The 12,790-nt window shown below is 41.8% G+C and overlaps 2 protein-coding genes across 2 annotated transcripts in view; both read left to right on the top strand.

Moving 5' to 3' along the window:
* LOC131674299 (uncharacterized) overlaps positions 1–2,132 on the top strand; it is a 36,674-nt gene extending 34,542 nt beyond the window's left edge. Inside the window, exons 5-6 of the mRNA XM_058952891.1 lie at positions 1,507–1,696; positions 2,074–2,132. Of these exons, the coding sequence (XP_058808874.1) occupies positions 1,507–1,696; positions 2,074–2,132 (249 nt within the window). The remainder of the gene's footprint in view (positions 1–1,506; positions 1,697–2,073) is intronic.
* Positions 2,133–5,313: 3,181 nt separating this feature from the next.
* LOC131674297 (uncharacterized) lies at positions 5,314–6,417 on the top strand. Its single transcript, XM_058952890.1, has 4 exons — positions 5,314–5,423; positions 5,497–5,673; positions 5,760–5,933; positions 6,030–6,417. Exons 1-4 carry the CDS (start codon positions 5,370–5,372, stop codon positions 6,330–6,332), a joined length of 708 nt encoding a protein of 235 aa, XP_058808873.1. The 5' UTR covers positions 5,314–5,369; the 3' UTR covers positions 6,333–6,417.
* The last annotated feature ends 6,373 nt before the right edge of the window (positions 6,418–12,790 follow it).

The raw sequence follows: 12,790 nt of genomic DNA, 5'->3' as shown, positions 1-12,790 counted from the left end.
TCGGCGTTCACAACGGTCTCGCTCGCTCGTGCGCTTTGCGCGACATGCCTAATTAGCCAATAGCGCATACGCGCGCGCAACCGGTCGGCGCGTCGCACACGTGCACGCGAACAAGGAGGGCTGGCGCGAGCCTTCGTTATACGGAGCCACTCGTTTCTTTTGGATGCGCGCACGACGGGGTTTTCGGCCGCGGGGGCTGCGCGAGCGAAGGAATTGCACGGCTGGTCGCGAATTTTCCGGCGGAACAAACAGCTCGGCGAAACGAGTGTCCGGACATTGTTCGTCGATTCCACGCGCGGTCGTCGGATATGGTTTTTTCGCGGGAGTCCAAAAGAGCGCCGATGAAAATGCACGTCGCGCGCTATTCGATTGTCGTCTCCGCTAACGCACGTATCGTCTGCTGTGTACGAAAAAAGAAAAAAAAAATGTTCTAATTGAATGATCTGCAATTGGAACTGTCGACCCTCTGTGTATGCCAGAGCCATAGAGGTGGCAAATGAAGTTACAATCCCCCGATAGCGCTGCTCTCCCTTTTTTCTCCAGCCATATAGGCAGCAGGAAATATCGGATGGCGCCCCGCGCGAACCATCTCAAATAACTACCCCTCGCACGCCACTGTAGACCGCCAAAGCTCTCTCTCTCTTCAGTTAATTGGCAGGCTATCTTTTTCAAAGAGAAAAGATATTTCCGAGCATTATTATAGCCCGAGTCAAACTAATAAATGCACTGGCGATGTATGAAAGGGTGGGAAGCGTCAGCGCGAGCCGACAAACGAGCTCTAATTAGTGACGTCAGCTCGGCGGCGGAGGCGCCGCCGACAGGTCAATCTATGCGATATTTTCAGATGAAACTTCAGTGTACGTATGACGCGAGTGGGCGCCGCGCGCGCGTATTTGTTTTGTGTCCACCCGGGAGAGCGAGAGAGAGAGATGGATGTGATACGTGGTTATGTGAGTGCGTTTCTCTGTTTCGTCTTGCAGACCTGTTTACTCGTACGATGCACTTGCTTGTCGCACTAATGTATCCCATTGTTTCCGTTTAATCGCTTCGTTGGCCGACTAATATTTGCAAAAGGAAGAGGGCGCATTTCCTCGTTGTGCTGCGCAAAAATTTAATTCGCCTGACGTTCCTCCGCAATGCCGAGGACGATACTTTAATTTAGCGTTTCGGCAATAAAATAACCGCACCCAGAGAGAGCTAATTGGCATCTGCCGAGTGTATTACAGCAGAAACGTGCTACGCGAACATAACAAAGGAATAGGCCTTCCATAGTGAAATCATCGGTATTTTATCTAATCGATACATTCGACTAAAAGCTTTGTCCAGCTTGGATCGCTCGATCCAACAGTACTAATAAGCAACCTTGCCTAAACGTGACCTTTCACACTCGTTACAATTTGCGGCAACGCACGAGCAACTGGCGACAATCACGCGTACCGGCCTCGACGACTCTTGCAAAAGTGCGTCCGACAAAATGATAACGATCGCGTGTCTGTTGGATTCTAGCTGGGCGACGCGATGTTCGTCGAGCTACCACGTGTACGGCTTGACGGTGGCACACGAGCTTTCAGACAGCATTGGGGCTACGAGGCTTCGCGGACATTGGCGCCACCGCCGCCACTCATCGAAGAGGACGAGCATGGCATCGAACCTGAAACTGTGAGCCTGCGCGAGGCCAACACCGCGTCTCCTATAGGTGAGCGATAAGCTTTCTTTGTTTTTTAATTGATCGATGGAATGATTGAACGAGTGCTTGATTCGGCATCAATTTTACCTGAGTGAAATGTAACGTACTTCTGTCAAGTTCTCTTGGTAGAAATCGATGACTGCAATTTACAGAAAAATCTTGGCGAGTCGTTTTATTTGCTTGTACTGTAACATGAAAAATTTGATGAGAAAAAAAAAAGAATTCGTATTTAATAATGTGAAAAAGAAACGCTCAGTCAGTGGGAACGACTTGATTACCGAGGCGGATGCATCAATTGAAAATACGTCTAATTGTTATGTAATATAGGAGCTAGAATAGGGCACGCGATAATATACAATCGCAAAAAAATGAAATTTCTACCACAGGTAAAGCTCGTACACATACCATAATGATTATACCCGTTGGCATCATATCTGTACCGTAATAATTGCACGTAATAATCTAACGTGCAAGCCTAATTGATGTGTACATGATAGTCACGTGCGTGCATGCACGCCAGTTTTAACGCAAAAGAGAAGCCATCAAGAATTTGTTGTACGCGGGCGCAGGTTAGCCCGCAGCAGCGAATGAAAGCCAACGGCGACGGAACGAACAAAAGCAGCGCCGAGCTTTCTGCGACTGCACAACAGTTTTCGCGGTCAATTTGGCTAGACGACGCGCGGATATCATTGTGCGGAGGAGCCAAGGCGTCTCCGCGCTCGGAGAGCATTTAATTGTGCTTTGTTTTCATTGTTTGTGCACGAGAAGCTCTGCCTTGGCGGCCACGCTCGGCGCAGCGTTAACGAGCTCTCGTTATTTCCATTCACATCGAAGCTCGAAACACACCGGGTAATAATGGCCGATGAAAACCTGCCCTTAACAGCGGTACTAATCAGCTGCGCCATTGGACATCATCCGTGAATAGACTTACCATGCAAATGTGAAACAGTGCAGGCTAATAGTGGAAACGAACTTTGCGCCCCGCACTGGACAATTGTCATTTATTCCAGAATGTAGGAAAGACGTGATAGCGAAGGATTCGTATAGTTTTGTATCGAATGGATTTTCCGGTAGGTGCCTACCATACCGATAAACATTTTAATGTAGGTAAGATACCGACGTACCAGAAGATACCCCGCATTGCCACCTGGCGATCAGGTGCTGCTTGTGACTGAATCGTCATACAGATGTCCCTAGAAGCTTCAATTTTCCATGATATTGTTATCTATCAGATGCCGCGTTTCCGATATACTATTGAAGCGATCAAATTTATAAGCCTGTTACCGACTAGCAAAAGTGTCACCGCGAACTTTATTTCAATAAATTTATTGAAAATGTACTCATCCCATAAATCAGTCAGGAATTTTTTACGATCTACCGGTCATAAATAAGCTGTATTAAATATTTAAGAGCAGCGCAACAGAGTTCCGTTCGCGTGTAGGCAATGTATTTTCGTTTCGCGCCTCTGACGCGAGTAAAAATATAATACAAGCTGAATACTTTAGGCCTGGCACGAGAATAATTTGTTGCCATCCTTGCCACCGAAATCACGTGTTACGACATCGCCCTAACCCATTTTTTCGTCTCGCGGGACTTCGAAACCTTTTGACACGTGCGGACGGACAAAGAACTTTAGCGCGCTGTTTGGACGCGAGTTATATTTTTAAAGAACACACCGTGCTCCTCTTTATATTACTGGGGGGGGGGGGGGGGGGGCATGCGTTACGGGCGCGCGCGAGCGACCGCGAGACAAAAATGTCGGATAAAACGTTTCGTTTCTATGAGATGAAACGCTGGCTTTTCATCTAGTCGCCTTGAAAAGTGAATCCAAGCAACTCTCATTGTTAGCTCCTCGCTGACCTGCGCCCCAATCTCGGCGCGGAGCGGGCACACACGCATCCCACCCACGCGCTCGATAAAACTGTGCGCTGCACACGCGAACGAGAGAGAGAGAGAGCGAGCAAGGATCGCGCTCTACACATATACGCGCGCACGTATAACAGACGTAATGTGGTCGCCGCGGGGCTATCTGCACTGCACCTCTATATATCCCGAGCGCAATGTACGCACTGCGACGGCATTGCGCGCGGCATTATTGCTTACTCGCGTACGTACGAACGAACGAGTTTCGCGAAATTAGAGGGCTTTGTTTTTCATTTTTTTTTCTCGTCGCGTTCAAAAAACCACATATGAATTGGAGAAAAGAAAAGCTTTACCCTCGCGTTCTGGTCGAACGTTTGCTTCGCGTACTCCGGATGATTACTTTTATTGTCGAAAAACGAATAAGCAATATGGTAATAGTACATTAACTAACTAGTACGGGAAAGTAGATTATGCCTCGGGTGAGGTTTACGCCCGAGCGAAGAGAGGTTTTTTTTTCTTTTTTCAACAGTGGAATTTACTAATTTGAGACTACGTTTTTCGTAGAGCGTGCGTCAATGTTGTATTTTCCACCACGGCATGTTAAAAAGCGTGATATTACGACGGATCAACGAATCAGGCTGGGAGGATACGTTAAACAAAAGTTTTTCGGAACTGTTTTATTGTTATGCTAAAAACTGACTTGTATATTCAGAAATTACCATATAATCTATGGAAATCTAACTGCGATAAAGAAACCTGGCATTTTAAAAAATTTATAAAGATTAATTATAATCTCGAAAATAGTACATTTCGATACTAGTGATTTGAGCCTCGTGTGGACGTTTATCACTCCAGCTCAGATAAGTCGATAATATCGTATGAGAAATTTGAGGGTTTTCTACGGGAGATAACGGACGTTGGACAACAGATATCTGACGTGTACCGAGATTATTCGGGTGACAAAATTAACTATTTTTTAACATTTCAATATTTCGTAATTGCGCGAAACATTATTAGAATAATAATAAATAATTAAATTATCTTTATTTACCGTGGTAGACGTTTGACAGATGTCTAATGTACGAGACCTTTCTACACAAAAAACCTTTGAGATTAAATTAAAAATTAGTAAACATTTTAAGTCTCGTAAAATTAATGATTCTACGTATGATGAACGTATTCATCCTCTTTCATTAATCATAAAATAATAAAAACGACGTTGGGGTCAACCCTTAATAAAACAAAGTCAATAACTATTCCCCATATTTCAAAAGTACGCTGATACGTTTCCAGTCTCTATGTAAAAAAAGCACATTTCCCGAAGAGGCTGAAAACGTGTCGGTAAAACGTTAAAATTATGCCGAATAGTTGTTAATTTTGTTTTGTTAAGAGTCAAGTTGACTCGCAATGTCCTTTTTATTGTTTTATGATTCAACATTCTATATTCTAAACTATTTTATAAGAAATAAATGTACTGCTATTTTTTAATTAGTTGTTCAAATAGAGCGATATTAGTACATTATTTTATTATATGTATTATAATTATGTATATAACTATAGGTATATGTTATAATAATATTATATAAAATATTATATATATTATAATTAAAATTTTGTTGCAAATTATAAGCCGGTATAGCAAGAAATTTTCCAGAAAGTTTCACGACTATTTTTAAACTAATGTTAAACTCACGTTTGCTATTAATTTCTAGACCTATATTTTCACGGTTACTTGCTTGAGTTACATAAAATTCAACGTTCGAACGAAAAATTTATCAATCTACGTTCGACAACTGAACTAATAGTTTTGAAAAGCAAAATGAGGTTGTTCCTTGTATTTTTTGCAATTTTCATAGTTATTAAAGCAGACGGAGTACGTATATAGGCATTGTAAGCATTAATCCTAATTATAAATGTAACATGTAGTGCTTATTTTTTTATTGAAGCATCTTAATTTGGACAGTCATGAATTGTTAAAGATTGTCAAACAATTATGTGAAGATACGTTGAAAGTAATAGAAGATGTGCCAGATAAGATAGTAGAACTTCGCAAAATTATTAAGATACGTTCGAAAAGTCTACCTGTTTCGTTTTCTGCTTGTGAGGAGGTCAAAAAGCTCAGGGTACGTGGATTCTTTGATAATTTACTTTATCCGCTTTATTTTGATTGATTTTAACGCTACGATCAATATATATATTAATTAAATAGCATGAAATTGAAATCCTGTCTCCAAAGACCATTATACCTTCCAAAGAAAATGTGTGTGACCAGGTTCTAAATAATAATACTGTAGATTTAGATACGCAGTTCATAAAAAATGTCCAACAAGATTTGAATTGGATAGCTAATCGATTGAACAGCATAATAATACAGTACAAGCCGGTAATTTTTTTCTTTGAGTATTGTGATATTAAAAAAGCTTTTACATTAAGAATTTTGAATTGAAAGATGAGTATATTATATATTTTTGTTTTACAGATGCTAATTACAATTAAAAAAAAATTAGAAAATTATACCGTTAAATCTGAATCATGCAAGCAAGATGAATTAAACGAAAATACTTGTGGCGCATTGCTAAATTATGAAAAAGATATTTATAAATATCGTAATAAAATTGATGAATACTTATCCTATGGCACTAACATAGCTCATTTCATAGGCGTATACGTAGAGATAGCTTGGCAAGATGCTAGCTCTTTACTAAACAAATACGTTATTTCTCCGGTTGAAACCTGTTTATCGAATGCGGTTTCGAATGATATTAATATTGTCTTAGCATAAATCGTAAATAATACTTATTTTTTATTGTAATCATTACAATCAATAAAATGTGTCTGGTTAAATAAAACTATTTGACAACTTGTAAGTAAAATGCTTATTGTAGTATTTATTCTAAGTTTGTTTCCAATAGATAATTTCCTATTTGATATAACAATTTTTATAGCAGATTTTGATTAGATTTTATGCATATTTACGGTGTCTTTATATTGCAACAATGTGGCCCAGAACATTTAAATTAGTATCTCTTTCAATATTTTAATTGCGTTTCTTTCCTCTAAGCATTTTTTATCAGTCCCTGTTTGATGAGTCGACATTACTAGCAGGGACAACAAGATTATCAAACTCTTGTTGCATGAATTTCCAGCGAATCCTGACAAGGTATGAAAGAGTTGCTGACGATTAATTTTTACAAAGTTTAACTTTGAATCATAAGATTTATTTTTGTGTTCTTCCCATTATTCTTCAAAACTAAAAAAGTGCTAAAGTAAAGCAGCAATAAGTCACCTTAATGACATTATTACTAGATGATAAATTACGTTTGAAAATTTGAAAGTTTTAAAAATCATGAAAATGCTACAAAGCCTCGTTATAATGACTAATACTAACCAATATTTTACATAAATATGAAACATTAGTGTTTTATTTTTAGAAAATCTACAACAAATTTTCACCAACATATTTACAAATTTTATTGAATTAAATTAAATTAAATTCAATTTATTCTCTAAATAAATAAATTATAACGCAGGTAACTCTGTATAAATAAAGAGTCGCTCTGCCTCCAGCTTGCAAGAGGAATATATAAGCCCCTATGCGCAGGATCGGAGAAATATTGTGAGAGAATATTTATTTTAAATGATATGTCCTTGATATTTTTTACAATATCTTTGAAACTACATGAATCATTTTCTAACAAAAATACTTAAATTTGCTCTGTATGGTTAAGAATCCAAGTTAAGCCTACTTAATACCATATGTATTAAAAATATTTTAACACGCATACACACATCACGTTTACCTTGGATATATATAGTGGTGAGAGTATGAAAACGAATACTTTGATATTCTTTGCTTTGAATTTTGTTCAGTAGAATCATTAAATTTTTCATTAATTCTTTAGTTTTTTTTAAATACAGTATTTTGACACTATTCGGATTTTCTAGTATCCGACTAATAAATATCATTATAGAAATTGCTAAAACACGTTCAATATATTTACGGCTTTTACACGCTTTTGAACGCTTTAAAAAAGCATTACAAACTCGTGGCTGAAAATAAAAGGTTAGAATGCGTGCGCCACGACTACACAAGAACTACCAGATTATAAGAAAGCAATTTCACATTTACGATTACTGATTAGCCAATAAGTTAAGACTTTTTAATGATGATCATAGTTATTTTATAATTAAGGAACAATCAAATTCAAAGGTACAGAAGTTCATTAACAATGTCGAAACTTACATTTCGAATCAGATGTCGGGTGCAAACAATTCTCCGACAATTTATAATAGTTTTTTTGAATGATGATCATTACAAAGCTATCAATAACTCAATATATTCAATATATTCAATGCAACTGCTAGCACTATATATCAATATATTCAATTCAACTGCTAGCACGACGTTCAAGTAAAATAATTTTATCTCGTGTTGGTGTTTGAATATTTCAAAACTTACTGCTGTTCCCTAATAATTACAAGCCATTGTATAGCATGCATATAATGCTCTACTCGAAAACTGCATAGATCCAAGATACAACTCAATTCATTCTTTCAAAGTTTGTTCACCTGATACATCCTAAATAGAAATAAATTTCCATAAAGCGCACAGATGTCTCTTCGAAAAAAAAACTGTAAAGAAGAATATATCACGTGGCGCCGTATTATTCCCCTATTCGGCTTCAGCGTGGGCGTCGTTAAAGAAACGCTCTCGATGGCTATGGCCATTGTTTGGAACGGCACCGGCGGATGTATCCTAGCCGGAAGAGCGATCATCGCTGCAGCAAGCGATACGAGCACGCCACGCGTATTCGCGAACGTCGCACGGCGCTCAAGTTTGCCCGTGCGGTCAAAGTGCATTGCGCATCGTGATTTTCAGGTCGCCGATCGTTTAGTTCGACGGCAATTATTTCGCGATTTCTCGTTAACTGCTGCGCGCGAAGACCGACCGCCATTCCCCGCCCAACGCGAGCGTCGATTTTCTGCGGTCGATAAAGCGAAGCGTCTTTGCCGCGGCCTGCTGGCGAACGAACGCGCGCATAGCTGTTCGCGCTCGATACACCTGGCGCCGCGCGAACAGCAGCGGGTTCTACGTGATTAAGTACCGCTGGGCGACGAAAGTGCGTGAGTGGCATCTCGGAGCCGCGCGACGACCGGCGTCTCGAGTGCTCGCCGCGTACCGTGCGCGCACGACGCACCGCTTTCCAGGCGTTTTTTCTTTTTTTTTGGCTGCTTAAAATCTCTACTTTCGGCAATCATTCGACTGTCATTAGATGACACGCTAACGCACGTGTGTCCAGTTATTGATTTCTCATTTATACCTTGTTTCTTCTCTGGATCGATTGCATAACATTGGCCATCCGATCACGCGATATTCTCGTTAAATGCTGCGTCGCGTATGCGATCATCTTTTATTTGCAGGATTTACAGTAGCATGCTGAGATCGTTAAATTTTATTATTGAATACTCGACGGTTTTGGACACGCACAACCAAGCAAAAAATAAAACTCATCTCACGATAAAAAAAAATATATTCTCGAAACGAAGCTTCATCGTGAATAATAATAATAAAAAAAAACCTGCAATAATACGTTTTTCGCAAAGGTTCTCTCCCCCTATGAAAGAAGGTCAACACGAGGAAGCACTAGAGAGAACGCCACGGCAATCTTATCAGCGACCCACAAAAACTCCTTACTGGCGAGACATTCTCTTCCATTGTCCGGCTTTTACGAGACAAGCACGTGGAGGTACATGTTGAGAGAGAGAAAAAAAAAAAACGCTATTACGCACTCGTACATTGAGCTCTCCTTGTCGCCCCACTCGTCATCGTCACGTATAGCATAGCGCTGCTCTCTCGAGGAAGCGAGTGAGACAGAAGTACGCCGGACACGGACGCAGATAGACGCGTCGAGCGGTTCGCGGCGAGCGCAGGCCAGTGTCCGATTTCTGTTCCGTTTTGTTTCTTCACTCTTGTCACGCCCATCGGTTCTTGCCGCCGAGAGGAGCGACTTATTATCAGCCAACAGTTGAGTGTGCGAGCAAGTGTCGGTGAATCGATCGTATCGGAGAGTGATTTATGGATTGTCTATAAATTTCTAAAGTTTGCAGTGTCAGCATCGAGAAAATAATCGAACGCGCGAAGAACAAGTGTGTCACAATAGCGAGATAAACGAAGGCGCTTTCGGTCTCGTTAAACGCACAAAGTGCCCTGCTGCTGTCTGCTACCATCTTGATAATCAGACCCTAATTGAGAATATGTCAGCCAGTGTTTACCTCGCGCCCAATTAACGTTCGATCGACAAGAGAGGAAAAAAATCATGAGCCACAAGAAGGTGTGGAACTCGATCATGCGGCGCAGAAAGAAAAATCGGATCGAGCTGGAAACGGAGAACGGCGGCGACGCGCCGAACCTCTGTAAGTCGCTGCTTTTATCTCGCCGGGCTGTTGCTTCTCTACTTCGGAGCTGCGGAGATGAAAACCGATGCTTGCTTCTCGATCTCGCTTCGCGGATTTTTGCACGGGCTCGTCGCGCGGAAGCTCGCGGCGCCGACTGATTCATCGTCTTGGCGGGTTCTTTGCTTCGGCGACGCGCGCACCAGCGTGACTAATCGCTCGCGCGCCCGGCGAAAAGACCGTCAAAGGCGTAAACTTCCTTTCGTCGAGTCTCAAAGGGAAAACTCCCCGCTGCGTGTGCGCACACGCGCCGCGCGTCGCATCATAACGACGGCACGCTCGATTGTCCCCTCGGAACTCCCTTTCGATGCACGCGCTTCGAGCGCACTATATCTGTGCGTTCCCTTCGTTGAGATAACGCGGGCGACGCGTACGACAGGTTTCACTAATAGTCGGGATTATTTTGGAGGTGGATATCTTATCTATCGAGAAATTTCAAATTGGTTGCGTAAAAGCCGATTTCAAACTGATGTGAAGAGTCCCAAGTCGCGCAACAATTATTCCAATTATTCGGTTGCACGCGCTCGGCCACCGCGCCACCGTGTAAATATACTTTGATTCTCGTTGGAAGATTCTAATGGCGATGTAATTTTGGCTTTTGCAAACGAACGTCCGTAGCTGTCGTTGAGCTACGATGCGTCGCCAGCCGTGAATTTCCATGGATGCACGTTCGATTTGTGCTCATCTGCAATCGTGCGAATACTGGGTTTTCATAAGTGCTGGCTTTGCGTACATAAGTTTGCTTCTTTGATTGCAGTTGCAATTGATTAGTTGTGCGGGTCGATAAGTAGTTCATTATTGGTGTTTGAGAATTTGCCGGTAGAGGGAGACAGTCAATGTCTACGTGAAATGCGATCTTCTAGTAATAAACTCGGCAATATAGCTACAACTTAATTTATTCGTTTAACGAAAAGCAATATAATGAATGAATGATTGCATGGTGTGTTGAGTTGATAACAATTGGTAATGACCTGTTGTAAAATTTGGTACGTTTAATCACGGGCGATCAATTGAAATAACGACACTTCCTCAGATTTTTCTATTCAAATTGATGATTCATATCTAAGCACGCGTAAAAGCCAAAATCAACCTTATTTTGAAGAAACAATGCGTAACGTAAAAAAAACTCTCTTTGCACTTGATAAAACTCGAACAAAGTGGATGAATAGTCACGTACGCTACTTTTAATAAAATCATCTCTGAATCCAGCGAGCAATATCAAACAATGAGATCGCGAGTGCGTGCGCAAGCGACGAACTGGAACAACAAAGCGGTAGTTGAACCCGACAACGCAGGCCGGAAAGAGGATTCTTCTTTTATTCTCAGTCAATTTAATGCCGTCGCTGACATTATACAAAATTTTGTTTTTCGCGTCCCGCGAAAATATTCACTACCGGCGTACAAAATATATTGACGATAAAACGATCGTCGCGGGGGAAAGCACTCGCGTCTTTGGTAACCGTAGGACACAATAGGGAGGACGGGTAAGGCGATCACAGGCTGTTGTACTTTGGTTACCAGTACCTGAGATTATCGTAAACGGCGGCACGTTCCGCGATCGCCACCCGTCTCCCAATTACTGCGACGCCATTGCCTTTGCGTGAAAATATGTCGAATCATCTAAGCGACTGTCCTGAGCCGTGATCGTACGAGTATGAATCAATTTCAAATTAGCATTTTTATTTCGTCCGATTGTTACGTTATGTCAGTTGTAAAAATCCACTTTGGGATTGTTTTATAATTCACTGCGAAATATCAGTTGAAGCAACACCGCTGAATAAGTACTGGCATGAAATATACGTATAACAATGAATCGAATGGAATTGAATCTCTGTGAAAAACGAATTTACCGAGCTTATTGTGGGAAACTTTTTTTTTCCTGCGACAAAAGGGAAACTGAATTCTTCATACAAGCATTCGATTACAGGACGATGCAACTACACAGAAGCGCGTATACCATTTCGAGCGAAGAATCAAACGAGGTCACGGGTTCCTTCAACGCTGTCCCGAGGTCGGTCTTCGGAAAATCGTGAATTCAGGGAATACCGACAGCCGACCGAAACGCTCACAGTTAATAGTCGCACCCACGCGAGGATCGCTATACGTTTCATCACCACCCACCATTCGCCTCTCTTCTTGGCTCATTATGTGTGTGTGTGTGTGTGTGTGTGTGTGTGTGTGTGTGTGTATGTGTGGCGCGGGGGGTGGTCGGCAAATTGCTCATTCAGCCGCAAATCACCGGAGCTTCATTCGTGCCCGTCCGCACGCACGCACTCGCGCTTATCGCGTCTAGCAAGGCATTTCCGTTGTTGCATTTCGTTTTTATCGTTCCGCTTGATAAAACGCCGCGGCCAGCAGCGATTCTCAATTTTCGCTCGAGCGCTGCTAATTGGCTTTCCACGTATTTCGTTGTCCATTTTGCGTTTTTCTTTTTTTTTTTCTTTTTGCTCCCTCACCGCAAATGCTCGTCGGCACATTTCGCGCGCCTTGCCGTCGATTTTGCTTTGTGCTCTTCATCGAGCTTCGGCATCCCTTTGTACAAAATCATTTGTATATATATTTTCACCGAACGATCCGCGCGATCACTGCCGAAAAATAATGTTTACGCTTGATTTCGCCTCGGCTGAAGCTTGCGCAACATCCGTGAACCTTCGCTGTTCACCCGTGAAAGGAATAAAAAGGAGAACGATCGATCGAGATCGCTTGAAAACTTTGCTGCTTGTCCGCTCGCGCGCAAAAGAAAGAAGTGCATCGATCGCCGCAGTGCAAGCTTCATCGAAATTCCTC

This window comes from Phymastichus coffea, unplaced genomic scaffold, assembly GCF_024137745.1.
Source record: "Phymastichus coffea isolate CEN01 unplaced genomic scaffold, Cenicafe_Pcof_1.1 PCOF00226, whole genome shotgun sequence".
Lineage (NCBI taxonomy): Eukaryota > Metazoa > Arthropoda > Insecta > Hymenoptera > Eulophidae > Phymastichus > Phymastichus coffea.
This window is presented reverse-complemented; position numbering and strand designations above follow the sequence as displayed.

Coding starts and splice junctions, on each gene's coding strand:
- LOC131674297 (XM_058952890.1), top strand. CDS start 5,370: ATGAGGTTGTTCCTTGTATTTTTTGCAATTTTCATAGTTATTAAAGCA. Junction 5,424..5,496: donor TAGTTATTAAAGCAGACGGA/GTACGTATATAG, acceptor TTTTTATTGAAG/CATCTTAATTTGGACAGTCA. Junction 5,934..6,029: donor TAATAATACAGTACAAGCCG/GTAATTTTTTTC, acceptor TTTGTTTTACAG/ATGCTAATTACAATTAAAAA.